General features: G+C 45.2%; 1 protein-coding gene across 2 annotated transcripts; it reads left to right on the forward strand.

The window, feature by feature from the left end:
* The first annotated feature begins 637 nt into the window (after nt 1–637).
* On the forward strand, nt 638–24912 carry LOC124473712 (heterogeneous nuclear ribonucleoprotein L-like). 2 transcript variants are annotated; one of them, XM_047029347.1, is made up of 15 exons: nt 640–733; nt 837–1049; nt 6715–6804; nt 12518–12636; nt 13451–13688; nt 15400–15485; nt 15798–15894; nt 16029–16101; nt 19974–20045; nt 20649–20866; nt 21048–21169; nt 21419–21620; nt 21972–22029; nt 22294–22392; nt 23088–24912. In XM_047029347.1, the coding sequence occupies exons 2-15, from the start codon at nt 843–845 to the stop codon at nt 23141–23143; spliced, it is 1737 nt and encodes a 578-aa protein (XP_046885303.1). In that variant the 5' UTR covers nt 640–733; nt 837–842; the 3' UTR covers nt 23144–24912. The 2 variants fall into 2 exon arrangements, with proteins under 2 accessions (XP_046885304.1, XP_046885303.1); XM_047029348.1 differs by lacking the exon at nt 6715–6804 and having other exon boundaries at nt 638–1049.
* The last annotated feature ends 613 nt before the right edge of the window (nt 24913–25525 follow it).

Consider the following 25525-nt stretch of genomic DNA (forward strand, 5'->3'; position numbering starts at 1 on the left):
CTGTCCCTTGGCATTGGACTCATGCGCTGAGACTAAGCAAAAGCATGGCTTGAAAATTGCATGCTCTACAAAATGGTAGTAAATACAGGTAGACTGAAAGATTAGCAATGTGTTTGTGCTGAGAAGTATGAATCCTTGCTTAATTGCATGTTACATCACTGCAGTAGGCAGGTGAACTGGCTGACAGTCATCTCTTTCAGGTAATTTCAGCTATAAATGTACCTTTACAGCACAGATTGCATTGCGGGGGATTGCACATTTATGAACACTGTAACCGATTCACACGGAGACCACACGGTATGTTTACATTGATGAAGTCCACTGAATGTAAACGTGGACACTGGATATACATCCAGAACATTTAGAAATATAACAGAAAACAATACAAAAAACATTTATATAGGCTAGTTTACACACATGTATGCTCATTTTAGGACACTGTTCCAGTTGCAGGAGAGGCACCGATGTTTGACAACTGAGCAGGGGAAATTATCTCTGCGTTCTTCACTGCAGAATGTGGAGCCGTCTTGAATTCTCTGTTGACACATAAACGCAGACCAATCCTTAGCTGTATACTTAATTAGCAAGCACAGACTGTCAAATGCGGTGCGTGCTGGGCGGGATCTACCACTCACACCTTCACTGTAGGACAGAAATCTGTGGCAACTGGCAAGTGCAAGCCACAGAACAGATCGGCGGAGGAAAGCGCTACGTAGTCTGCTGATACGCACAGGTTAGATTGATGTAAGACATTACGCGACAAAAATATCGACCAGGATCTTTCGAAGGCTCACAACCTGCCCAAGATTTGTTTGATAATATTTGTCTGCCTGTAGTGAACAATGTCGCTTGTTGAAGAACATGAGGAAGGCGAGTATGAAAGGGCGCCGAAGCGAATGAAGACGGGGTTGGAGGATGGCGAGGAGCTTGAGGAGGGAGAAGACTCCGACTCGGAGTCTGTGGGGTTGCCGGGTGATGAGGATATATCCGGTCTGAGTGGGGAGAAACGGGCCCGATGGACCGCAACTAAATTCGGAGCTGGACGACGGGTAAGGAATAAGCACCCGACCTCGGCAAAGTATTTAACAGTATATCTCAGCATAACCTGCAGGAGCCAGATTTGAGATTACTGGTTTTCAAATGGTAGCCTACTTCGTTTCAGAGTTTTTTTTTCATTCCGTTCTTCATAAACGACGCACTGTCTGGAGTTAATCAGAGCTCAAGTCTGAATAGGTTAAATACTCTTTCTGCAGTGGAACAAGTGTCCTGCAGTGTCCACATGTTGAACTTAAAGGTTGGACCAGTCAGTGTATAACTGTTGTGCATCAATCGCAGGACATTTTTAACAAATTAGAACCATCAAACGTGCGTGCGCGCGCACGTGCACATTTGCAGACATTCAGTGACCCTCTGAATACTGCATGACATTCATAAAGTTGTAATATAAATGTAAAGGGAGTCAGGTGGTTGAGCGGTTAGGGAGTTGGGCTAGTAATCTGAAGGTTGCCAGTTCGATTCCCGGCCGTGTCCAAAATGACGATGTGTCCTTGGGCAAGGCACTTCACCCTACTTGCCTCGGGGGGAATGTCCCTGTACTTACTGTAAGTCGCTCTGGATAAGAGCGTCTGCTAAAGTGACTAAATGTAAATGTAATATCAGTCAGTCAGTGTCACATTCTCATTCAGACGACTCCACGAGTCTACTCTCACCGTCCAGTCTGGCAGTGACGAACTCGCAGCAGGCTAAATGTGTTTTTGAGCAGGCCACACTGGCTCAGTTCGTTTCAGTCGGGTATATAACTCTATTATGGCCTGTGTCATGCTGATGTAATAAAGAGCGCGCGGCAGTGAAGAGAGGATAAACAAAATACACGTGAATAATGGGCTACAGGGTCTTTGGACTAAACTCGATTTTCTTGTAAATAACGATAGCCTGTCTGTATCGCGCATGTTATAAACAAGTCTACTATATGGCATCCACCGGTACCGACTCGCTTGGCTTCTTGGCTTTGTGCTGGACCAGTCAGCGCGACGGGGAGAACGCGTTATCTGTATCTCATCAGATCGGTCCCTGTGAACGCATTATCTAGATTAACCGAGCGCTGTTATGGATTTTACCATCTCTACGTTGCGAGAATCTTGTTTTGTTGATCGGCTTTCTTCTCCTTATCACCAAGAAAAAGCTGCACTTTTGCCACCACCGGCATAAGTCAGTTTACCGTGGCCAGTGTCAACATATTCCGGTGCTGTGTGAAGCGCTTGTCAATTTATTTGTGTGCAAACTCAATCTTTCTCTAGCTCTCTGTCTCTCTGTTTTCCTCACTCACTTTCCGATGTTCTCTCTATCTCTCTCTCTCTCTCTCTCTCTCTCTCTCTATCTCTCTCTGTCTCTCTCTCTCTCTCTGCTGAAAAAAACATTTGATATTTGAAGCAGAATCATACAGGAGTAAAAGTTAAATGAAGCACGAATCATGTGTGCTCTTAATTAGCTCTTCTCTCCCCCTTTTTTCTCCCTTTTGTAATCTCCCTCACTGAGCAACAGTTGTTTTCATTGATTAAGCTTATTAAGTTTGTAAATGTAACAGAGGTAATCTGGACACAATGAACTAATTTATATTAAGACCAAGCCCACCTGCTATCACAACATATCCTCTTGGACAAAAGTTAGACACCTTGCTTCAGCCCATGAAACTGAGGTTTGATCCCTGGCAAGGCGACACACACGCCTGCCACTCTTCAAGATTTAGCTGTTCTGCTCTTGTACTATACAGGATCGCCCAGTAAATCAGTCAAAGAATCAATTTGATTGGGGTGGTTTCAGATGGTCCACATGGCAAAAGGCTGCATGTTCTGTTTCAATGCCTATTCAGCACCAGGCTGAGTGCATGGCCTCATCCATGGGTAACACCAGGAAGGAACTGCAGGGATGGGTGGAGAAAACCCCCTCTCCTCCCAACTCACTCACAGGCCAGGCTCTCTCAGATGATTGGTCCTCCTGGCCCCCATTAATCACACTAGGAATACCAAAGAAGTTGGATATTGATTATCATTTTCTAATGTGGTGCACGCTCAGCCCTCCAATACGGCACGTGTGTATCTCTGTGTGTGTGTGGTCGTCTCTAAAGTAATGGCATCTCATTCTGGCTGAGACAGCAAACAGCAGGCTTTCCAACCTCTCTGAGGTATGTGACTCGTCGACCTTGCGGACAGTCAATTGTAGACTGACAGAGCTTATTCAGCTGCAGTATGGAGGGAGCAGGATAGGGTTTAACAGCTCAGGATTTGAAAGTCTGCCTGTGTCTGTGTGTGTGTCTGTGTGTGTGTGTGTGCGTGTGTGTGTGTGCGTGTGTGGATGCTAAGGTGCTGAGAGATGAGAGAGTCTGTTGTCTGGGAACAGACCCAGAGGGCTGGGTCTGTTCTCCAGAGAGTGTTTGAAAGAAAGAGAGAGAGAGATGAGGAGATTGATGTGAGGAGATAAACCTGTTCATTTTTGTCTCATATAAGTATTGGCTTGTAGAGAGAAATGTAGACGAAGAGAAAAAGAGTCAGAAATATAGTGATGGATGATTAAGTGTATGACTAAATGTCACACTTAAACGATTAAGTAAAAGCCATTTAAGGGGGTGTCGGAGCCCATGGCGCAGTGTATTTATATATCACACAGTCTTTGAAGAAGGGGAAGAGAGAGAGGGAGGGAGGGATGGAGGATGAGAGAGATGAAGGGAAGAGACACAGCTAGTCTATACCCAGGAGGAAACAGAGCGTCACTGCTACTCTCTACAAAGACTTCAAATCCAAACGTGTCAGACAACACAAGAAACCACACGTGTAACAGAACCGGAAATCCAACACGTTCATGGACTGACTTTAGGTTTTTGTAAGCAAAGGTTTTTGTTTGTTTATGTTTGGTTCCTCCATTACGTAACTGCCAAGGGTTTACACACAACACATAACGCCAAACCATATGAAATCTGCACAAAGCAAACTCCATGAAGACAGTGGCACCTTACAAAAAAAACACTAGCAATCACTAACACAAGGCCATGGACAATAGCATAATAATACAGGATTGACAGACACATTTTAAATGTTGTCTGTGGACTTCAGAGTTAAGATAGTCCTAAAGTGAAAGTGACAGCAGATGCACTTAAACAATATGCTTCCTGTTGCTTGGGCAACAGGCATGGTAATTCCCAAACAGAGAGTCCACAGCTGCATGTTGGTTAGGTTTTTAAGCCTATCGTCGTAGGAACATTTCAAACAGGCTGTGTTGCGCTGCAGTAGTGTGACATTCCTGTGGTGGTTGTTGTGCTGTGTGTTCTTACCTATCTCTCTCTTTTCTTCCAAATCCCCCGCTTTTCTACTCCCCTGCATCCGCACAGCTTCTCCTTTCTTATTCTCTTCTACCCTTTCATTCTTGTCTTTTCATTTTCCGCCTTCAGCTTTCATCTCCTGTAAAGAGGGAGAGAGACAGAAAGAGAGAGAGAGATAGATAGATAGAGAGAGAGAGAGAGAGAGAGAAAGAGAGAGAGAGAGAGAGAGAGAGCGAAGAGAGGGTAAGATAGAGAGAGAGAGTGAGAGAGAGAGAGAGAGAGAGAGAGAGAGAGAGAGAGAGAGAGAGAGCGGACCTTCCAGTGCTTTCCTTTCTCTCTGGCCAGCTGCAAAGTGACCCCCTGACCAGCACCATTTGTGTATTTGTGTGTGCGTGTGTTTGTGTGTGCATGCGTACTACCTGTGTGTCTTCTGGTGTGTCTTCTAAATATCAACATGACGCTAACCCGAAAGTGTTGTCAGTATCAGAACAATACAAAAGGTGTTGTATTTCCCAATGGCTCTCTCAACTGGTGTGTGAAAGAACAGTAAAAAAAAAAAAAATTACAGTGGTTTGTCATAGTGTTTGTGTTGTGTGTGTGTGTGTGTGTGTGTGTGTGCATGTTAGTGTGAGTATTTGTAACACCATATGTACTGTATTTATAGGAATAGTTCCTGTTTCTGCCTTTAAAAGTGTTCTTCTACTTAATTATCTATTTTCAGTGCTCTCCTAAATGATGCGTGAGTTTTAATGTGCAGTAAATCTGATTGAGTCTTACAGCTAGTTTACAGATAGAACAGTGTCTTCAGTGTTAAACGGCTTCTCAAGCTTCTCGTTCCATGGTATGGTTTTTGCGTCAACCCGCATGTCTTGGGAGCAGCGTGTTTCGAGGTGTTAGACTGCCTGTCTTTGTCTCTCTGGGTCTCGACAGCTAGGGCGTACAGCTGCAAAACTGTGAGAGTGATGGATTGATACAGAAATGAAGACACTGCTTGTGTGTGCCTGTGTGGATGTTTTATTCCACTTACCATACAATTATTAGAACCTTGTTCTCTTTCTGTATATCTCGGTTCTTTCATAATCGTGGCTTTGCCCTCCTGTTGATAGCCACTAGTTTGATTGACAGGCAGGTCTAGGACTCCATTGGTGTCAAGGTCAAATAGTGAGCAGAAAACTGTGTGTGTTAGTAGTGTCCTTGCTGCAGAAAGCTAGCTGCATGGTGGATGCAATGTGTTTCGCCCCAGGTACGAAAGGACAGAAAGGGTTTGTGTGAAGACAACATCACATCATGCTGTGCTGTCAGAAAGTCCAAAATGAGTACATGTGCAGTTATGCATCATGCATGTCAGCAGTGTGTGTGTGTGTGTGTGTGTACACGTCTGTGGTTGATGTGACAGGACCGTAGCAAGGTTTGCTGACAAGAAGCTGGGAAACAGTATTAAACATTAATGTGTGTGTGTGTTCAGATAACAGATCTCTCCTATGGTCTTCTCTCCTCTCTGGTCTCCTTTCCTCTCTGTAATTGTTTCCTAATCCAAAATAATGAGCCTCAGCTCATTTGAAATTCATGAATGTCAAACATGGCCTGGCAGATGCCGAGTCATAATAAATGAATTTGAGGAGGCCAGGGAGCTTTCAGACACAGTGTCAGTCTTCTGGTACAAATGTGATGGAACTGACATGACCAGAACAGTTTATTTCATCGTATGGCCTACTAACATGGTCTCCACAACTGTTCTGTTGATCTGCAGAACAGTTGTTGGTATCTCGGCTGAGTGCATCTCGGCCTGTAGTCACCATGTTTTGACACTTTGACATCGCAATGAATAAGTATATAGAGACAGCGAGGATTATATTTTACACCAGCACTCCTGAGAGTGTGAGTGTACTCCACTGGCGGGACTTGGCAATGAAGGTGGAAGTGAATTAAAGTTCCGAGGAAGGATTTGAACTCTCTTGGGAGCTTCCAGACTGGTCAGGCTAGGTGTTCGCTCTGTGAGGGAATAGAGCTTTTAATGGCTTCTCGGCTACTGGTTCCGAATAACAGCTTCACAGTCCACATTCTGTAGAATAACCGCGGGCCATACTGTACTTGATACAGTGGAGAGTCTTGTGGAGAACAGCATGTCTGGGCTGGTGTAGATTAGGATCAGCCTCAATGCTGCAGCATGTCTGTCCAGATGAACCGGCTGTCTATAGACTGCCTCTCAGGCAGACCTGCTGTCTATAGCTTACCTGTCAGGGTAGTCGCCTAGATCACAATTTCTCATGCCTGAGGAACAGGGGGGAGACAGAGGGGCCCTCGCCTTCCAAAGAGAGTAGAATATAAGGGTGTGTGTGGTATATGTGTGTATTTATGTATCACTTTATGTTTATGTTGTGTGTGTGTGTTTGTGTGTGTAGGTCACTGTGTCTTTGACACCTACCTGTCCTGTGGATGATATGGTGTTCCTCCTAACAGCCGCAGAGGAAGGAGGGAGAGGAGAGATAAAGGTAGATGAGAGAGGAGGGAGCCAGATGAGGGAGGATGAAGGGATGAGAGGAGGATGGGGGGGAGCTGTTCTGCAAATCCTTGACAGACGATGTGAAGTCCAGACACACATACACACTGCCTCACAAAGACTCACTTGTTCACGCCCAGGCACTCTGTGTTACTCTCTCTCTCTCTCTCTCTCTCTCTCTCTCTCTCTCTCTCTCTCTCTCTCTCTCTCTCTCTCTCTCTCTCTCTCTCTCTCTCTCTCTCTCTCTCTCTCTCTCTCTCTCTCTGTCTCTCTGTCTCTTTCTCTCTCTGTCTCTCTCTCTCTGTCTCTCTCACACACACACACATGCATACTCGCACACACATGCACACATATACACACACATTCCCAGGGGATGTGGCCTGGAAAGCTAATGTTCACAGTCCATAGAACATCCCTCTGCCTCCAGTAATTCCTTGACTGGAACCTTGTGCCTCCTCAAACACATGTTAACCAGCCTTTAGTATAGGAAACATTATAAGTGTTTAGAGAATGCCTGTAGAAGCTCTCACCACACACACACACACACACACCTACACACACAGTCAGTAGTGAGAAGAGGGATGGACCGCTTCCCTGAGTCGTGTCTCGGGGATCAGAGGAAACGAGAGATCTCTGGTTCAGGTTCTCCTGTTGAAAGTTTGATGTTAAATCCCTTCTCTGACCCTGGATTACATTCAGTGTAATTGCTGTATTGTGTTCAGGCTGTCACTGCTGGTGCTGCTGTTGGAAAGGCTGAGTCAACAGGTGTGTGTATTTATGTCTGTGTGTGTGTGTGTGTTTCTTGTTTCCATAATTACTGCAGTTTTACCGTTATCTTATTAATGATAGATTAAGAGGAAACTTAAGTAGTTATGGTAGCAACACACACACAAACAGCCACACATACACACATTCACACCACCACAGGAACAACTAACACGTAGCGATGGTGTCACAGACTGAAACCACCAACTCATTGGCTGTCTAGTACAATATACTGCACCAGCTCTTTTCCTTGCATGGCCGACATTTTTCTGCAGCCACTCCTGAAATGTCAGCAGTGCGCTATAAATACCAGAGAAGGAAGAACAACACACACACGTACAGGCTAACGCACATACACACAGTAGTAGTGCCATGCCCCCTCTAAACGTCAATATATCTGTTAATTGCCCCATTACATTACGTTCCACTGCTCCACTGTTGCACATTAGACTTTTCAACTTTTTACCTCATAGATCTGGTTATAGCATTGTTTCACTGCTCTATTGCCATTTACATTGTTTGCAGTTTATTTTTCATTTTATAAGGTATTACTCCATGCACTTCTGGTTAGATGCTTACAGCTTTTCATTGGCTCTGTAATCTCACTGTGCACAATGACAATAAAGTTGAATCTAATCTAAACATCAGGGGCCACCGTGTGTGTGTGTGTGCCAAGTGCATTGTGAGTCACAGTGTGGGTCCTTTAGAGGCTACTGAGCCTACTGGGCCAGCAGCTTATTACTAAATGCACACATACACACATTGCTTGACAGTATAGAGATTGGTGCACAAAACATACTTACTTGCAGAGAGCCCCCACACCCCCACTCTCTCTTTTGTTTTCTCTGACACACACACACGCACACGCACACACACACACACACACACACACATAGCCGTTCCCCTGGTAGAAAGGTAGAGCAAACTGCTGTAGGGGGTAAGAGTCATTTAACCTGCTGTGGGTCTAGGTCACAAGCCTGATGGGGATTAGTATTCTGGATTAGAGTGAGGAATGGGTGAGGGCAGCAGGACACGAGGCCATGAGCACACCACTTAATCACTGCAGGGAGAACCAAAAACACAGCACTATGGGAAAATGAGTTCCCTGTAGGATTGGACTGCCACTTAACCTTGCACTACCATATGGCCATGCCTACACACCCATAACTGCCCCCGACAGACACACAAACACACACTCACACATGCACACACACGTTCGCAAACATACCCACAGTTCTCCTTGGCTGGCACAATGATTCACTCCTCCATCAATTTACGTACACACACACACACACAGATGCACCATAAACACCTGGCTGCAAGATTCTGCAGGGAGCTGAAATGTGACTCCAAACAAACTAGAGAGAGAGAGAGACAGAGAGAGAGAGAGAGAGAGAGAGAGAGAGAGAGAGAGAGAGAGAGAGAGAGAGAGAGAGAGAGAGAGAGAGACACAGACAGAGAGGCGATTATAGAGAAGTAGATACTAAGAGAGGAACAGCAGTCAGACAAGTGAAGTTCACTAATTAGAAAAGAGGTAGAGGGGTGGTAAAGGAGTGATAGAATCAGAGCTGGAAAGAGGACTGCAAAAAACAACAGAGAAACCAAGGACAGATCGGGGGAAGGAGAGAACGCGGGATGAAAGAGATGCCCGGGAGACAGTTGGTTTCAAGATAAGAGGACAAGCGTAGAGATATTCCGCTTCTTTCCATCTCTGCAAATGTTCTGAATCTGTGGTGCCTTTAGCCTAGTGAGTTCATCTACTCACTTGATGTTAACTCAGAGCTGCTTCACCCTCCTCCTCTACCACATGTCCTCCCTTCTTCCCCAAAAACTATAATCTGATTGAGCTTCTCTATGAAACTGGTAATGAATAACTCAGCAGGGCGAAGACTAACATTATTTAATGTGATGTGTGATAGGATGAGTGTGTGTGTGTGCATGTGTGTGTCTGTGTGTGTGTGTGATGTATGGTGAGGCTCATTAACAGTCAGCAGGGAGTGGGCTGTGAGCCTCTGTTTGAAATGAATCTTAGTTTAGAGATAGTCTGTGTCAACTAGGAATTTATCTTACTGTCTTACACTCACAGCGTATGCATATGCAGACACACACACACACACAGTCTCAGTCTTTCTCAATTCTAACACACACACACACACCCCTAACACACAGACACTTGGTCCATTTTCAAAGTGTCTCTCGGTCTTGCTCATTCTCCCTCTTTTTCTGCCTTCTCTGTCTCTCACTCAAATCCCTAGTATACAACCAATTCTTTCTGTTCACCTGTATCTTCCTCACCTGTCTATAGTAAAAGCACCTGCTGAATCCCTCTTTCCTAATCAGTTCACAATCAGAGACATGGAGGGAAGTCGATAGGCTCTTCATCTCTGAGTCGGATCCAGCAGGATCCCAGCTGTCCTGTCAGCGTAGGAGGGTTGCCTGAAATAGAGAGCGGTTCATCGTTCCGCCAGCACCACATGGGCCTTCTCTTCAATATTTCATCCTGCTCCTGCAGTCTTTCCAGATGAGAGCCCCTACAAGCTTCGAGGATCAACTCTCGCCGTTGCCTCGCTTTATCCGCCTGGCGGACACTGACCTCTGTTCTATCCACAATACAAACTGTGACTCTCAAACCAGCTGTGACCCCCAAAACATGCTGCATCAGGTTGCTGCAACCCGTGTGTCATACATGTAACAGCAACAAAGGCTGATTGAAATCACCAGAGCCAGGTGTCTCTGTAGAAGACATGCCTAACTCAGATCAATCCCTGCGTCCTAAAGGAAATGGCCCATTAGGAGAATGTTCATGCTGTTGTGGTGCTTAGCTATTTTTAAGAAACAGTTCAATTATTGAGCCTGAGAGCTCATCTCTGGTCCTCCCTCTCAGAGTGACTCCAGTTTTAAACACAACTGCACTTGGTTTGCTGAATGTTTATGGCAGAATGACCTGGCCTGTGTGACGTATGTGTGTATTTAATATAAGCCCTCAAACCAGCATGTGTAGTCCCTCCCACTAACTCGTGTGGGTGTGTGTGTCTTCAAATCAAATCAAATCAAATTTATTTGTATAGCCCTTTTTACACGCAAGCATGTCACAGAGGGCTTCACATGCGCCCATAGAACTGCCCCTCAACCAACCTAAACCCTCAAGGAAGACAAGGAAAAACTCCCAGAAAAACTCCCACCGGGAGAAAAAATGGAAGAAACCTTGGGAGGAGCAATTCAGAGAGGGATCCCCTCCTCCAGAGACGGTTGGTAAGAGAGAGGAGCAGAACACAAGCTAAACATAGTCATACAGTGTCAATGGGTTTTGAAACACCAAAATCCATTGTTCGGCTTTATAGACGTTGGATGGGACCGGGAAACTCGCTGTTGGCCGTCATGGAGACTGGATTCCGGGTGACGACCTGGTTCAGCGTTGGCAGACCGACGACCAAGCAGGTCCTGACAGCTCAAACCCCCCACACCACAGGGAATGTGTGGGGGGGGGACAGAGAGGAGAGCAGGGATTAGAGAATGCCAGGAGCAGCTAACAGTTACAGTCAAAATAGAATGAGATCCCCACCGGTCAAGTGTGGACTAGTGCAGCAATTTAACAGAGCAAAAAGGGTATTTGATGCAGCCCCACACACCAAAACAACGACAGCCCCCCTCAGTTGGAACATGAAATCTGTTCCAGGGGAAAGAACTCTAAAGTAGGTTATACTTATACGAATAAGGATGAAAACAGCCAGTCCCCCGTTGTCTCCAACTAGTAATAAAAACTATAACAGTAACAATATACAGCAACGGAACTATAATAATAATAATACTAACAATATACAGTAACAGGTTTACTTTATTTGTAACATCTAGCTGGGCAATGTGAACATAAGCTATAATTAAAATTTAAAAGTTACATGTGATACACACATAGGCAAGCACACATCCCAGGTTTACATAGAAAGTACACACATACTTCCCTTTAACAATCATAGAATTGACTAAACAAGAACGTTTTTAATCTAGTTTTAAATGTCGAGACAGTATCAGCTTCCTTAATTGAGATGGGTAATTTGTTCCAAAGAAGAGGTGCTCTATATGAGAACGCCCTACCTCCAGCAGTTTTTTTCTTAACTTTGGGTATTACCAGATAGCCGGCATTTTGAGATCTTAGAGACCTTGCGGGGCAATAGGGTGCAAGGAGACCGGAGAGGTACAGTGGTGCCAATCCATGCAGAGATTTGTAAGTTAGTAGTAGAACTTTGAAATCAGCTCTGGCTTGGATAGGGAGCCAGTGTAAAGAGATAAGAGTCGATGTTATATGATCAAACTTTCTAGTTTTAGTCAATAGTCTAGCAGCAGCATTTTGCACCCGCTGTAAGTTTTTTAGGTAGGTAATTGGGAGGCCAGAGAACAACACATTGCAGTAGTCCAATCGGGACGTAACAAAAGCATGTATTAGTTTTTCAGCATCATCCTTTGAGAGGAATTTTCGTATTTTGGCAATATTACGTAGATGGAAAAATGCTGTTCTGGTGATTTGCTTAATATGGTACTCAAATGAAAGGTCTGGGTCCATTGTGACTCCCAGATTTTTTACCAGCTGGCTTTGAGATACTTTGACGCCGTCTAAGTCTAAGGTTAGATGGGATAAATTATTTCGGTGTTTTTTCGGACCAAAAATTTGAACCTCGGTTTTATCCGAATTAAGAAGAAGGAAATTTGCAGTCATCCAAGTTTTCAACCCGGAAACACAGGTTTCCATAGCATGTGGAAATTCTCCCGGCTTTATAGACATGTATAGCTGAGTATCATCTGCATAGCAGTGAAAATCTACCCCAAAACTTCTAATTATGTTTCCTAAAGGCAACATATAGAGTGAAAATAACAGAGGGCCTAAAACTGAACCCTGTGGTACTCCGTATTTTTTTTTTTTGTCTTGTGTGTCTTGTGTGTTTCAGGATAATGGAGAGGAGTCCCACAGGATTGCCCCGTCTCCGGTCGTCCACGTCAGAGGGCTGTGTGAGGCTGTGGTGGAGGCTGACCTGGTGGAGGCCCTGGAGAAGTTTGGACCCATATGGTGAGAGCTCTCTGGGTGTGTTGTAGGGATGTGTCGGTATGTATGAGTGTACATGGGTATGTGTGTGTGTGTGTGTGTGTGACATGCTGGTTCCCATCACCCCTCTACATCTGAGTAAGGAGCTCATCAATGTCTGTGTCAGACAGAGGTTCCTCTCAGAATCTCATCACGACTCCTGAAAATAGACTTCCACCCTGACAACAAGGCCTCTATTCCTCTGGAATAGAGGTCATATGTAAGTGAAAGAATTTCAGTCACGGCATGTATGCTCTCGCTGTTCTGTAATTTAACTTGTAAATCAGTGTGTTGGTAGACTGGTTATGTAGATATGGTCGCTAGATACTATACAAGGATTGTCTCCCTTGGGAACAGGCCTACAGATGTGTCGTGCTTTATCCTGTTGAAATCAGGGGGTTGGAGTTTGCCTAAATCAACTGATTAGCATACGATAAACAACACTCTCTCTGCTTTGAAGAAATAAAACTACCTCCAAAACAAATACTAGAAAAGAAGATAGACTTAGACAGACACAGAGCTGTGAGTGTATTCTTCAGGCCCCTTGGGTGGTGCAGACAGACCTCATTGAGAGATTCGAGGTAACAATTCACCGTAGTGTAGCAGTAAGAGTGTACACACAACAGGCTTGCACAATCCGGTACACAATGTTGTGAGAAACAACACCAGCTGTAGAGAACGCGGAAAAGTGTCAACTCATAATACAATGAGACATACACATGTAGATTTAGTGTGTGTGTGTGTGCGTGCGTGTGTGTGTGTGTGCGCGCGTGTGTGTGTGTGTGTGTCTCTCCACCAGCTACGTGATGATGATGCCCTTCAAGCGCCAGGCTCTGGTGGAGTTTGAGGGAGGGGAGAGTGCTGACCGCTGCGTCTCCTGTGGGGCCAGTGAGGCAGTGTACATCGCTGGCCAGCAGGCCTACTTCAATTACTCCACCAGCAAGAGGATCACCAGACCCACCAACTCTGACAACCCCAACAGTGGCAACAAGGTCTTGCTGCTCTCCATACAGAACCCCCTCTATCCAATCACCACGGTAAGAACACAAGCTTAGAACCCCCTCTATCCAATCACCACATTAAGAACACAAGCTTAGAACCCCCCTATCCAATCACCACGGTAAGAACACAAGTTCAGAACCCCCTCTATCCAATCACCACATTAAGAACACAAGCTTAGAACCCCCCGATCCAATCACCATGGTAAGAACACAAGTTCAGAACCCCCTCTAACCAATCACCATGGAAAGAACGTAGGACCCTTCTATCTGATAAGTATGGTCAGAGCATAGACATGAAAACCTTTTTTTCTGCCCAATCACTGTACTGACATCGTAGCCTTAGAAACACAATGGCTTAGAACCCCCCTCTACCTTGTTTCCATGGTGAGAACCACCTTTACCCTATCAACAGGGTCAGAACTTTCTCTCAGAAAGCCAATCACGGTGTTAACAGCTTCAGTTTTTTCCAGTCCTTTCACATTGCCATATGATGGATGTATTCGGCCTGTGCTAATGGAAATAATTTTACGTCACCAAGGAAACACAAATGAATGCCAACTTGGCAACACATCCATATCATACCATCACTATGGTAATGGTAAATCGACGTTAGCGACCATGTACCTATTTGTGTGGGTACCAAAGTGAATATGTGCCTGATACATGAATATATGTACAGCTATGTCACGTAGCATAGACAGTATTTAAGTTATTAACCTCAGAGTTCTGCTTGCCTTTCTTCCTGGTTTTATGTGCTATCTCTCCTACCTCTCTTGCTCTACTGCTCTCTTATCTGTCTTTTGACACCATTTCCCTTTCTTTCTGTCACTCTCTCTCATCTGCATTTTCATTCTTGTGAAACAAACAGACAAGCTACACACATGTTTAAACCGTGTACTTACAGTACTTGTTCATCTTACAGTACTTGTTTTGTCTTTCTTTATATTTTTACTTCCTATGTTTATTGCCATGCACCAACCTACCAAAGAAAATTCCTCATACGTGTAAATTTACCTTCTGATTCTGAGATTTGTTCTTATATAACAATCCTGAAAAGAGGACGAGGCAGCCTAGCGATATCACATACGCACAGAGAGAGAGAGACAGAGAGAGAGAGAGAGAGAGAGACAGAGAGAGAGAAACATAGAGAGAGAGAGAAACAGAGAGAGAATGAGCGAGCGAGAGAGAGAGAGACAGAGAGACAGAGACACACAGAGAGAGAGAGAGAGAGAGAGAGAGAGAGAGAGAGAGAGAGAGAGAGAGAGAGAGAGAGAGAGGGATAGAGAGATATATATATATAGAGAGAGAGAGACATATATATAGAGAGAGAGAGACAGAGAGAGAGAAACATAGAGAGAGAGAGAAACAGAGAGAGAATGAGCGAGCGAGAGAGAGACAGAGACACACACACAGAGAGAGAGAGAGAGAGCGAGAGAAAGAGAAAGAGAGAGAGAGAGAAAGATAGAGAGAAAAAGAGAGAGAGAGACAGAGAGGTATTTTACACAGACCTCTTGAACACCGTCAGCTACAGCTGGCTAATTGACTTCTTTGTTTGGTTGTGCATATGTCTGCGTGCTCGTGTGTTAGCAGTGCCTGGGTTAATGAGTTGTTTTATCTCCCAGTAGCTGCCTGGGTGTGAACGGATTTCTTAACAGCCTTTCATCCTGTTAACTGTCGCCTTTTCTTCTTCTCTCTCGACGCCGCAGTATGTGTTTCCTCATCCTCTTCTTCCTCTCTTGTCCTCCAGGATGTGCTCTACACGGTGTGTAACCCAATTGGCAGCGTGCTGCGCATCGTCATCTTCAAACGCAATGGCATCCAGGCCATGGTGGAGTATCCTGTCTTGTAGCTTGGGCAATGTGTTTAGACGTGTGGGATTGTGGGGTTGTCATGGTGTTGCTCATCAGTATCACTATCTCGCCATATCCTGGGATCCATCTTAATTGCTTCTTAATACGGCTATGTCAACACAGAGCTAGCAATGAGATGGTACAGGTGTTCATATTGTGGAGTGAATTTAACCAATCCAGCTTGAAGTCATAGGTGTGGTGTTGTGGGTGTGGGTGGGTAAGGTTGTGTGTGTGTGTGTGTGTGTGTTTGTGTTAATGCTGGTATAGGTGTCTATCCTTAACTGGCCCTCCTCAGGTTTGAGTCCATCCAATGTGCTCAGAAAGCCAAGGCCGCTCTTAACGGAGCAGACATCTATGCTGGCTGCTGCACCCTGAAGATTGAATACGCGAGGGTAAGACACAACACACATGCAGACATTCATGACAAATGATTTGTTTTTTTAAATACACATCATTACACATTGGTAGACTGTATTGTGGAACGTGTTCCCTGAGGGTCTATATCCATGGTCTCCCCCTCCTGTAGCCGACACGTTTGAACGTGATCCGTAACGATAACGAGAGCTGGGACTACACCAAACCGTACCTGGTACGAAGAGGTAAGAATCTGCTTTCCTATTTTCTTTTTCTAGGTATATATCTTTCTCTCTCTGGGCGCGTATAATTCTACGCCTTTGCAATTTTCACGACTTCCCTCTCTATACCTTTCTATTTCGAGCTGCTATGGAGCTGAGTTGCTAAGCTTTAGTGGAAGAAAGAGTCAGGTCTTCTCAGGTCTTTCTCTCTCTTTATCTCCCTGACACAGCAGTGTTTCTGTCTGTGTATCCTGCAGAATGCTGAGGTAATGCACAGTCAGGTGACGCTATCAGACGTTTGCTCTTTCTCTTGCCTCATTGTCACCAGTGCTAGATAAATCAGCTACTTTCTGCGAGAGAGAGAGAGAGGGCGGGGAAATTAAGAACAAAGAGTCAGAGAGAGAGCAAGAGCGGGGAAAGAGAATGAGGGGGGTAGGGACTTGGAGGGAGGGTGGAGGGCAGTTTATCTGAATTTCAGTTTGTGTCAGCTGAAACAAGCCAGAGAAACAGCAACATTTCTATTCTGTCTACTTGCTTACTAAACTCACTGAGTGCATGGAGGGGAAGCTCACCTCCAAACAGGGATTTGGAATCAGCTCACCCTCTCTCCTCCTAGCCTAGGCCTCTAGCTGGGAAATACAACTAAACTGACCCACGATCAGCACGTAGCCGCAACCTCACCTCCACTCAGAATGATAACCAGATCCATGGACAGACACAGTGGAAATATCTGTGTTTCTGTAACGCACCAATGGTTAGCACACTGGTTGTCAACATGGGCTATCCATATTCTGGTGAGGAATCACTGGGACTGTTAGTGCTCCCTGTTGGGGGGGTCGTAAAGGACCCGTACGGACCGCAGACCTCCAGTCAACCACCACACAGGTCGAGAATTCAACCACAGCGCACGTCTCCTTCTCCAAGCAACGCACTCTCACACCCGCCTCTCACAAGCCTGCACTGAAGCCTTCCCACCCAGGGGATAGAGGGAGAGAGGGAGAAAGAGAGAGAGAGAGAGGGATGGACGACAGGCTGACCCTGCACTGCAACACGCTTCCATCTTCACTCTTCCAAACCCAAAGCGAGGGAGAGAGACTTCTCATTCATCCTGACCACATGCAGACGCATCAACACGCCCAGGAAACTACAGCGCCACCACTGGCCTGGAGGACCATGCTGCTCCTATTGACTCTGCTCTCTGTCCTTCCCCTCTGTGCTGTTACTCTGTACTCTGTATTCTCCCTAGATCTCACAGTCACAGTCATCTACTGCTGTAAGATCTTCTAAATATCATCAGGCTAAGGATAGATGTCATGTTAGAGTGTTATATTAGCGTGTCATGTAACAGTATTTCTGTCACTGTCAATGTGTTGACATGCCTTGTGAGCAGAGAGCTGTCCAGGGAATGTTAATATGTTGTTACTCAGCAATGTTTATTTTCTGTATGGAGATATAGTTGATGGAGGAGGCACATCATGTGGGTAAAGAGAGTCAAGTTCTCGTCAGAGCCAGCGTCCAGAGCTAGCTGGGTAGAGCTCCTCGTCCTCTGAGTCGCAAGGTCTGAAGAACAGGTGTCAGCGTGGCACAAGAACCCCTTCAGGAATGAGAGCTCTTGACAACTGCAACAACAGGGTGTCTGTTTCCTCGACCCCTCTCTTTGGGTACTGTGGTGTCACACTCTGCACCTGCGTGTCGTCTGCTTGTGACGAGCCCAACGCTTGGTCCATGCTGCTGCTACTCCCAGATAGGAGATTAGCCACTTTAGAGGCCATCGTCAAGGACACAGAGACCTCAATTCAAAAACATCCCCCTTTCCCTCTACCCTTGCTACCCCCCCCCCCCCCCCACACACACACACACACCCACACACACACCCCCACACAACACACACACTAGCTAGCCCGACAGAGGTTCCGTAAGATCTTTCGCCAAAGGTGTCACCATATTGTCTATAACTACATATGTTTATACATTTTATCGTAAATAAAGAGTTGTTTCTGCTCAGAGCCATTTTCATGTAAACACCTTGGGTTGGGCTGATTGGTCTGTTACAGAAAACTGCAACAGACCAATCAGTTCTCCAAGGAACTGATTGCACTTTCCCAGGGGAAAGTGCAGATAAGAGGTTATTACCATCCCAGCACCCCCCGTGTGAGAGGGATGGCTCCTGTTGGGAGCCTAGCCATACGTGCTCTCCTCTACCTGAGCAAAGGCAGGTCTCCCAGCAGGAGCGCAGCTTCTCGTTGGGGGGTCCTAATGATGGATATATTCCTGTCTTTTCTTCCTAGGGGCGGGGAGTAAGGAAAGAGGGATTTTGTGAAGCCGTGGCACAGGGAGGGATGATGAGAAGGGAGGGTTTGAGAGGATAATAATAGAGACTATAAGACAGGCTGGTGAGTGTGTGGAGGGGGGGGGGGGGCTGTTGTAGATGCTGCTTCCCCTGCCAAAGCAGAGGGTAATGCATGCACACTTGCCGTGCACTCTCCTAATCTCCTGACTGAAGGTCACTCTTCCTGCTTGATGAGCACAGACTCTGTGTAATCCTCCCCTTATCGTTTTACACCAATGCAGCATTGGCAAAGTTAGTGTGTGTGTGTTAGAGAGAGGGAGAGAGAGAGACCCATGACCTTACTCCCTCTTTTCACACACACAAGCACACACACACGCAAGCACACACACACAGGTTTTAGAGATTGACTCCTCTGAGCTATCGCTAGGCCTTATTGGCTATCCAGTGCTACTGCTTTGTCAACCTGTCAAACTGTGTCTCAGTCTAGTAACACCATGGGCTCTTTTCAAGGCTTTTCCCGGTTTCCCCCTTTGCTTCTACTACACAATTTACTACACGTTCTGAGATAATTTGCCCCTCTATCTTTTGAAATTGTATAAAGCCTGAAGGCAATACATGGACACAGAAGACCATTGAGGAGGTCTGAACTTCATCTGTCAAAGCCTCTAAACAAATGGTGCTCAGTACATCGCTTGGCTCCTAGGAAGACTCTCTTTACCCACTGTGCTTCCTTCCATGGCCAAGTTTAAAATGGGATGTTGTAGATGACACCGCTTTGACGGCACAGCCAAAACGAAATTCCAATACCTACCATGTCTTATTTTTGATAATGCTTCAGAGTTTACCTCAGTGTCTCCACAGTGGACAGGAACTGACTGTCATACCCTGTGATGATGTAACACAGGTTGATGTTGTGCTCTGGTCCTGAGACTGAGAGTGACTTCCTGTCTCACTGAGAGAGACTTCCTGTCTGTGCCAGTAGACAGCCATGGCCTCTATCTGTCACATGGTTGATGTGCTACTATAGACCTCAGGTACTGTTCCCACATTGTCTTTGTATGTAAAACTCTTAAACCAAACAAAAAAAATGTCTTTCTTGATGTGACTCTACTGTAGTAGTTTCCTATTTTAATGTATGTCATCTTCTGTACATTGAGTAGATAACTGTCTAAGGATGTTATCTACTTTCCGCAATTGAATGCACGATTGAATTTATTACTGAATGATTTCCTGCTTTCCCTGTTGTACTCATGTTATTATGAAGACATACTGTTATCGTTTAAAAGGTAATGCAATATATGTCTTGTTTGGTTAAAATGATAAATGTGTCTCATTCAACCACCTGATATTTAATACAGCTGTTTAGCTCACTGTTTCATTGTTGTAACATGTCATTGAATGTTAGACAAACCATGTGAGACTGTTAGTCTCTCAAATTCACAAGCTCACCTATAATGCCAGACATTGTTACTGTCTAGGTAATATTTTCTGTTCATACCCCCAGGTGTATTTGAATAGCTTTTCATTTGAATTTCAAACCCCAGGCTTGTCTTCATCGTGTGTGTGTGTGTGTGTGTGTTTGTGTCTGTGTGTATGTATGTTTCAGACCGTGGGAAGGGGAGACAGAGACAAGCCATTTTAGGAGAACATCCATCATCGTATGGGGATAATGGTTATGGTAAGAAAACCCTGACTGGAACACTGTTGCTCAATCTAGCAGCTAGCGTGTAAGTGTAGCTGCTTCCTTGGTTTGGCTGATTGGTAACTGTGTCAGTGTCATTTCATTGTCACTCACACTGGTTGGCTACTTTATCCACACCCCTCACCTCTGATGGGAAACCTAAACCTGCTCCTTGCATACCCACTTAAGCACTCACACACACACACGCACACACACTCATGATGGAAGGTATAGATTCCCAAGAGCTGGTGAAGGATACAGGTGTACCTTTCATCTGTCTGTTCTTCCACAGGAGAAAGTTAAACGTATAACTAATGAAACAAATGCAGCACATTCATCCACACGCATCAGTGGTATTACTCTCCTCAACATTTGGTCAGACTCAGGGGCTTTTTTAATTAAAGACACGTCACAGGACCCATGTGAAACACTAGAATCGTGTTAGAGAAGACGTCAATATTAATGTCAGCTGTATACTCAAACTATTTCAATATAGAACTGTTTTATCTATGGTTTGCCCATACTGTATTCTCTATGGTAGTTAGTAGCCTATAGCACCCCTTTCCTATCCCCCTCTCCTGTCCCCTTGTGTTCCTCTAGGCCCACACTGCCCCCTGCTGCCTCTGCCTGGCAACAGCAGGTACAAGCTCAACTCCTCCCACGACATCCCAGAGGTCGTATCCTACCCTCTGCCCCAGAGCTCCTCCTACATCAGCCACAACCCCAGCTCTGTCGCCATGGTGAGCGGGCTGCATCCCGCCAAGATGAACTGCACTCGCATCTTCAATCTCTTCTGTCTCTATGGTAACATTGAAAAGGTCAGCTGAGTTTCTGAAACAATAAGGGATTGAGATGGTTGAGCGTGTGTGTATGTATGTGTGTGTGTGTTTGTGAATGGCTTGTCTTTATTCTGAGATTTATTGATTCAGATCATTGTATAAATAAAGGTATAACCCTTGGAAATCCCCCTCTGTGTGTGTGTGTGTGTGTGTGTGTCAGGTGAAGTTCATGAAAAGCGTTCACGGCACAGCCCTGGTGGAGATGGGTGATGAGTATGCCGTGGACAGAGCCATCACACACCTCAACAGCATCAAGGTGTTTGGCAAGAGGCTCAACGTCTGGTGAGTGAGCCCCCCTCCCTGCCCTCCCTGCCCTCCTGCCGTCATGCGGTCAGTCGAGGGCACTGTTTATTCCCTAACCCCTCATCACCCAATCCAGTTCAATTCTACCCTATAGGACAAGGTCACAATGTGGAGCCTACGCCACACAACACCCAGTGCATTGTTACATCCCTCTCCGCCTCCTCTATCTCTTCCTCTCCATGTCTGACTGTTCCTCCCCCACCCCCCCTTCCCCCTCCCTCGCTGCAGTGTGTCCAAGCAGCACGCGGTCATCCCCAGCCAGGTGTTTGAGCTGGAGGACGGCAGCAGCAGCTACAAGGACTTTGCCATGACGCGCAACAACCGCTTCACCAGTGTCGGCCAGGCGTCCAAGAACATCATCCAGCCGCCCTCCTGTGTGCTGCATTACTACAACGTCCCGCCCTGCATCTCAGAGGAGCAGCTGCTCAGGGTAGGACCCCACTGGATCCTGTCAGTCTGTTGAAGGCCCATGATTTGAATTTGAATGTTCTTCCATTCATTTATAGAAGATTTATGTTATTTATACGGGCAGTCTCTTTGCTAGAGGTTAACAACAGGTTGATGGATGTGTGAATGTGAGGGAGGGAGTCATGGTGTACTGTAGGTCACCCGCACACAGTGGATTTAGTGACTAGGACAGCAAAGGGCATGAATGGAGAGGTGAGTCAATAAAAGTGCTCCCTCTGCTGGTGGGCAGGGTTGAGCACAGAGAGCAGGCCGACTGGTGAGGTTACAAACGTCGACTGATCCTGCTGTCACCGTCTCTGTCTGCCATCCACAGTTATGCTCGGAGCACGACACGCCTGGTTTTGTCAAGTTCAAGATGTTTGATGCCAAGCGTAAGTTTTACATTTATTGATTGAAAAAAACGACACCCCACCACGTAAACGGGATTCCAGTTATATAGAATAAAGGGAAGCTGCCGTGCCAGATTTGTATTCTATTAAGTATTGCCTCCTTAACGTTACCATATTATTTGGGACTGAGCTACAAATCTTCTGTTGTCTGTAGTTTTTTTTTTTTTACCTATGTCTTCTCTCTCTCTCCCTCCTCTCCCCTCCCTCTCTCTTTCCTCCCCTGTTTCCTTCATCTCGCTCCGACAGCCTCTTCCAAAACCATCTCGGGGTTGTTGGAGTTTGACTCTAAGACTCAGGCGGTTGAGGTCTTGACCGTGCTCAACCACTACCAGATCAGAATACCTAGTAAGTGACCACAGGTCCTGGCTGTCCTACAAGAGACAAGCTGACCGCATGGTTGAACCACAACCATACAGTGCTTTACTGAGAAACGTCCGCATTCTACCATGATCACAGATGAAGTTACTGACTACTACCGTGTCTATTATGTGACAATTATTACTAAAATGACATATTTTTGCTATAGGAAAAGAAAAACTGTTTTGTAGCCATTTCTCCAGATAACTCCCTGTTACTATGAGGGAGATTAGACAGGCACCAGGAGAGATAGGACGATTTTCAAATTCTATCTGCTTTCTCTATTGGCAAGGCAGATGTCATATCCTATCCCTCTGGGGGTCTTATCAGCGTAGATTAGGAGTAGTGTGTGTGTGTGTGTTTGTGTGTGTTTGTGTGTGTGTGCATGTTTGCGTGTGTGCTTGCATGCGTATGTGTATGTGTGCTCTGAGAAATATTGGGAGTCACACCAGGACAGGAGTGTAAGCACCATCTGCTGAACACCCTGTGTGTTCCCAGACCGGACTTAACACTGCTGTGCTGAGGGTTCTCCATGCCAGAGTGCTCAGTGGCAGCCTGGCAGGTGTGTGGGCAAGCCACAAGACCCAGGCAACTTACATCTGAGAAGTAGCCCTTGATTAAACAATGCATGCATTGTGTGTAAAATATTAACTTTGTGTAACCATTTGCATCTCCTCTTCCAGATGGCTCCAACCCTTACACCCTGAAGTTGTGCTTCTCCACCTCCTCTCACCTCTGAGCTTACAGCGCCACCCATGGGGAGACCACATGACCGAGCCTCGGCCTGGAGAATGATGGAAGGAGGGATGGAGATAGAGAGGGAGAGAGAGAGAGAAAGAGAGAATGAAACGAAAGTTAGTTTGAGAGAAAGATAGATGAAAAGAAACTGAAAGAGCAAATGCAGGAAATTGATATAGGATGAGAGAGGTCGGAAGTGTCAAGGACAGAGCTTTGGGCCACCAAGACACTGAGAAAACATCTATTCCCAAACTCAGCACCTTTGCCACAAAGAGAAAAAAAACTGAACTGAAACACACAAGTGTGAAACACTTGGAGTTCTCTTTTTATTCGTCGTATATTTTAGCCTTTTTCAGTTCCCTCCATTTTGTTTTCTCTGGTTTACAGAGAACCAATCGGAATTAAGAACAGAGATGAGACGCCCACACCTGACTATGTGGGTGTGCTCTCCTCCTCAGCATTCCATGCGGCCGAGCGTGATAAGCAGGTGACCTCTGTAAAGACTGCAATTGAACAGCCTTAGTTGGCGTTGATGGTGAACCCATGGTGTCATCCCTGAGGCCTGTTCAAGGTGTCTACCACACAGACTGACAGCTGAGCAGAAGACACTCAGGTGGTTATTCAGATTATCTATGTGTCAATATTGACTTACTGTTATATGTAAATGTGTATAGAATGTCAATGAAATCTCTACTACGTGTGCCGGGGGGGCGTGTTATTGATTTTGTTTTGGGATGATAAATTGACATTTAATGGCCTGTTTTTGAAGGGATGGTTGAACATGTCCCCTAAGCCTCAGAGCTAGGTCACATTTTGACATTACCACTAATGGTCACAATCAAAGTTTAGAAATCAGACACTAGGTCGGGGCTTATAGCTGCAACTTCAACCATTGAGGCACTGTTTTAATGTTTACACACTATAAGCCCACTTTGTGTAAGTCATTGTGTTTGGGGTAGTGGGGGGGGTGGGGGTTAATGTTAATGCTACAGGGTTTAGTCTGTGATGTCATGGCCAGCCTACACTCTGTCAGTCAGTGTCTGTAGATTTGCACATTTATACTGTTTTAGTCTTCTAAGCTAAACAGAGGTCCAACAATATGACAGTAAGCAAAGCCACCTAGAGCTGTAGTTCCCTGCTTGAATCAGTGAGACTGCAAATATTTAATCACTAAGCCCCAGTCCTTCAACTACAATAGCAGCAATATCACAGATGTACAGTAGAGTTTCTGAGCCTTTCATAGAACTAAAAAGCTTTTCAAAGCACTTTTCATTAAGGTTACATAAACGACCACGTGACAACAAAGCAATACCTATAGGAAAAAAAACATTGGTACATAGCAATTGCTATGTGATTAAATGGTATCAAGTGTTGCGGCATTGGTTATCACAAAAGTGTAAGAAGACAATTACCATGAGTGGAACTAATCATCAGTTCCTATGTAACTACGTTGTGTTCACCGCTATGTAACTTGGTAGGTAATGTAACCTTGATGTTGCTCCTATTTCTTTTCACAAAATAAACACTGCAAGCCATTCATTCAGACAAATCAGTCATAAAAGGTTATTACATTAAAAATCCTGTATATGAATTTAAATGGTTTGTTATATAGTTCAAGGTACTAACTCACATACTGATATACATAGGTCTTCAAATGGTTCTCATAGTCTAACCTCTCTACAAGTACAGTATGTGATAGTAGGACCATACATGGGGATCAAGAAATGTTGATGTTGAGTGTGACTTTCATTAAACAATCAGCAGTCTCCAGTGTGGTGTAAAAGAGTTTTGTTGTGTCGGTTTACTACTGCCATTCAGAAAGTGTTTTTGCATACACTTGTTTTGTGCTTTGAGTTAATGCTTTGTCAAACAGAAGACAAAGGTTTATAATGCTGACTGCAACCATGTTTCCTATGGGATGGATCGATCAAATTGTTTTGATGGTTTTGTGGTTTTGTCTTGTGGACAGAGAGGGGAGTTTGGTTACCTGTGGCTTCAGGAAATTAAGCTCGGCATAATAAAACACTTGTCTATGTTATCGGTGCTAGCAGATTTCACCTTAGCAGAACACACGTTCTCGAACAGGTCAACACTTGGGAGTGTAAATTCTAGATTCCTGTCTACCTTGGATTGCCATCCTAAAGACACTTCACCTTGTCACAGTTCTTACTCAGGTATCCATTGGAGGAGAGGGAAATGTGTGTGCGTGTGTGCACGTGTCTCAAATTTCTGCAGACTGCTGGGCCAAGTTAAGAATAGAAGCATGGTGACACAGATTAGCGCCCCCTCTTCCCTTCTCTCTCTATCACTCTCTCACTAGTTGGTCCCTTTCTGATAGCCTGGGACGCTATATTTAGACACTGACCTGCTCTCCCTGTCTCGA

The sequence above is a fragment of the Hypomesus transpacificus genome, chromosome 11, assembly GCF_021917145.1.
Source record: "Hypomesus transpacificus isolate Combined female chromosome 11, fHypTra1, whole genome shotgun sequence".
NCBI classification, from domain to species: domain Eukaryota; kingdom Metazoa; phylum Chordata; class Actinopteri; order Osmeriformes; family Osmeridae; genus Hypomesus; species Hypomesus transpacificus.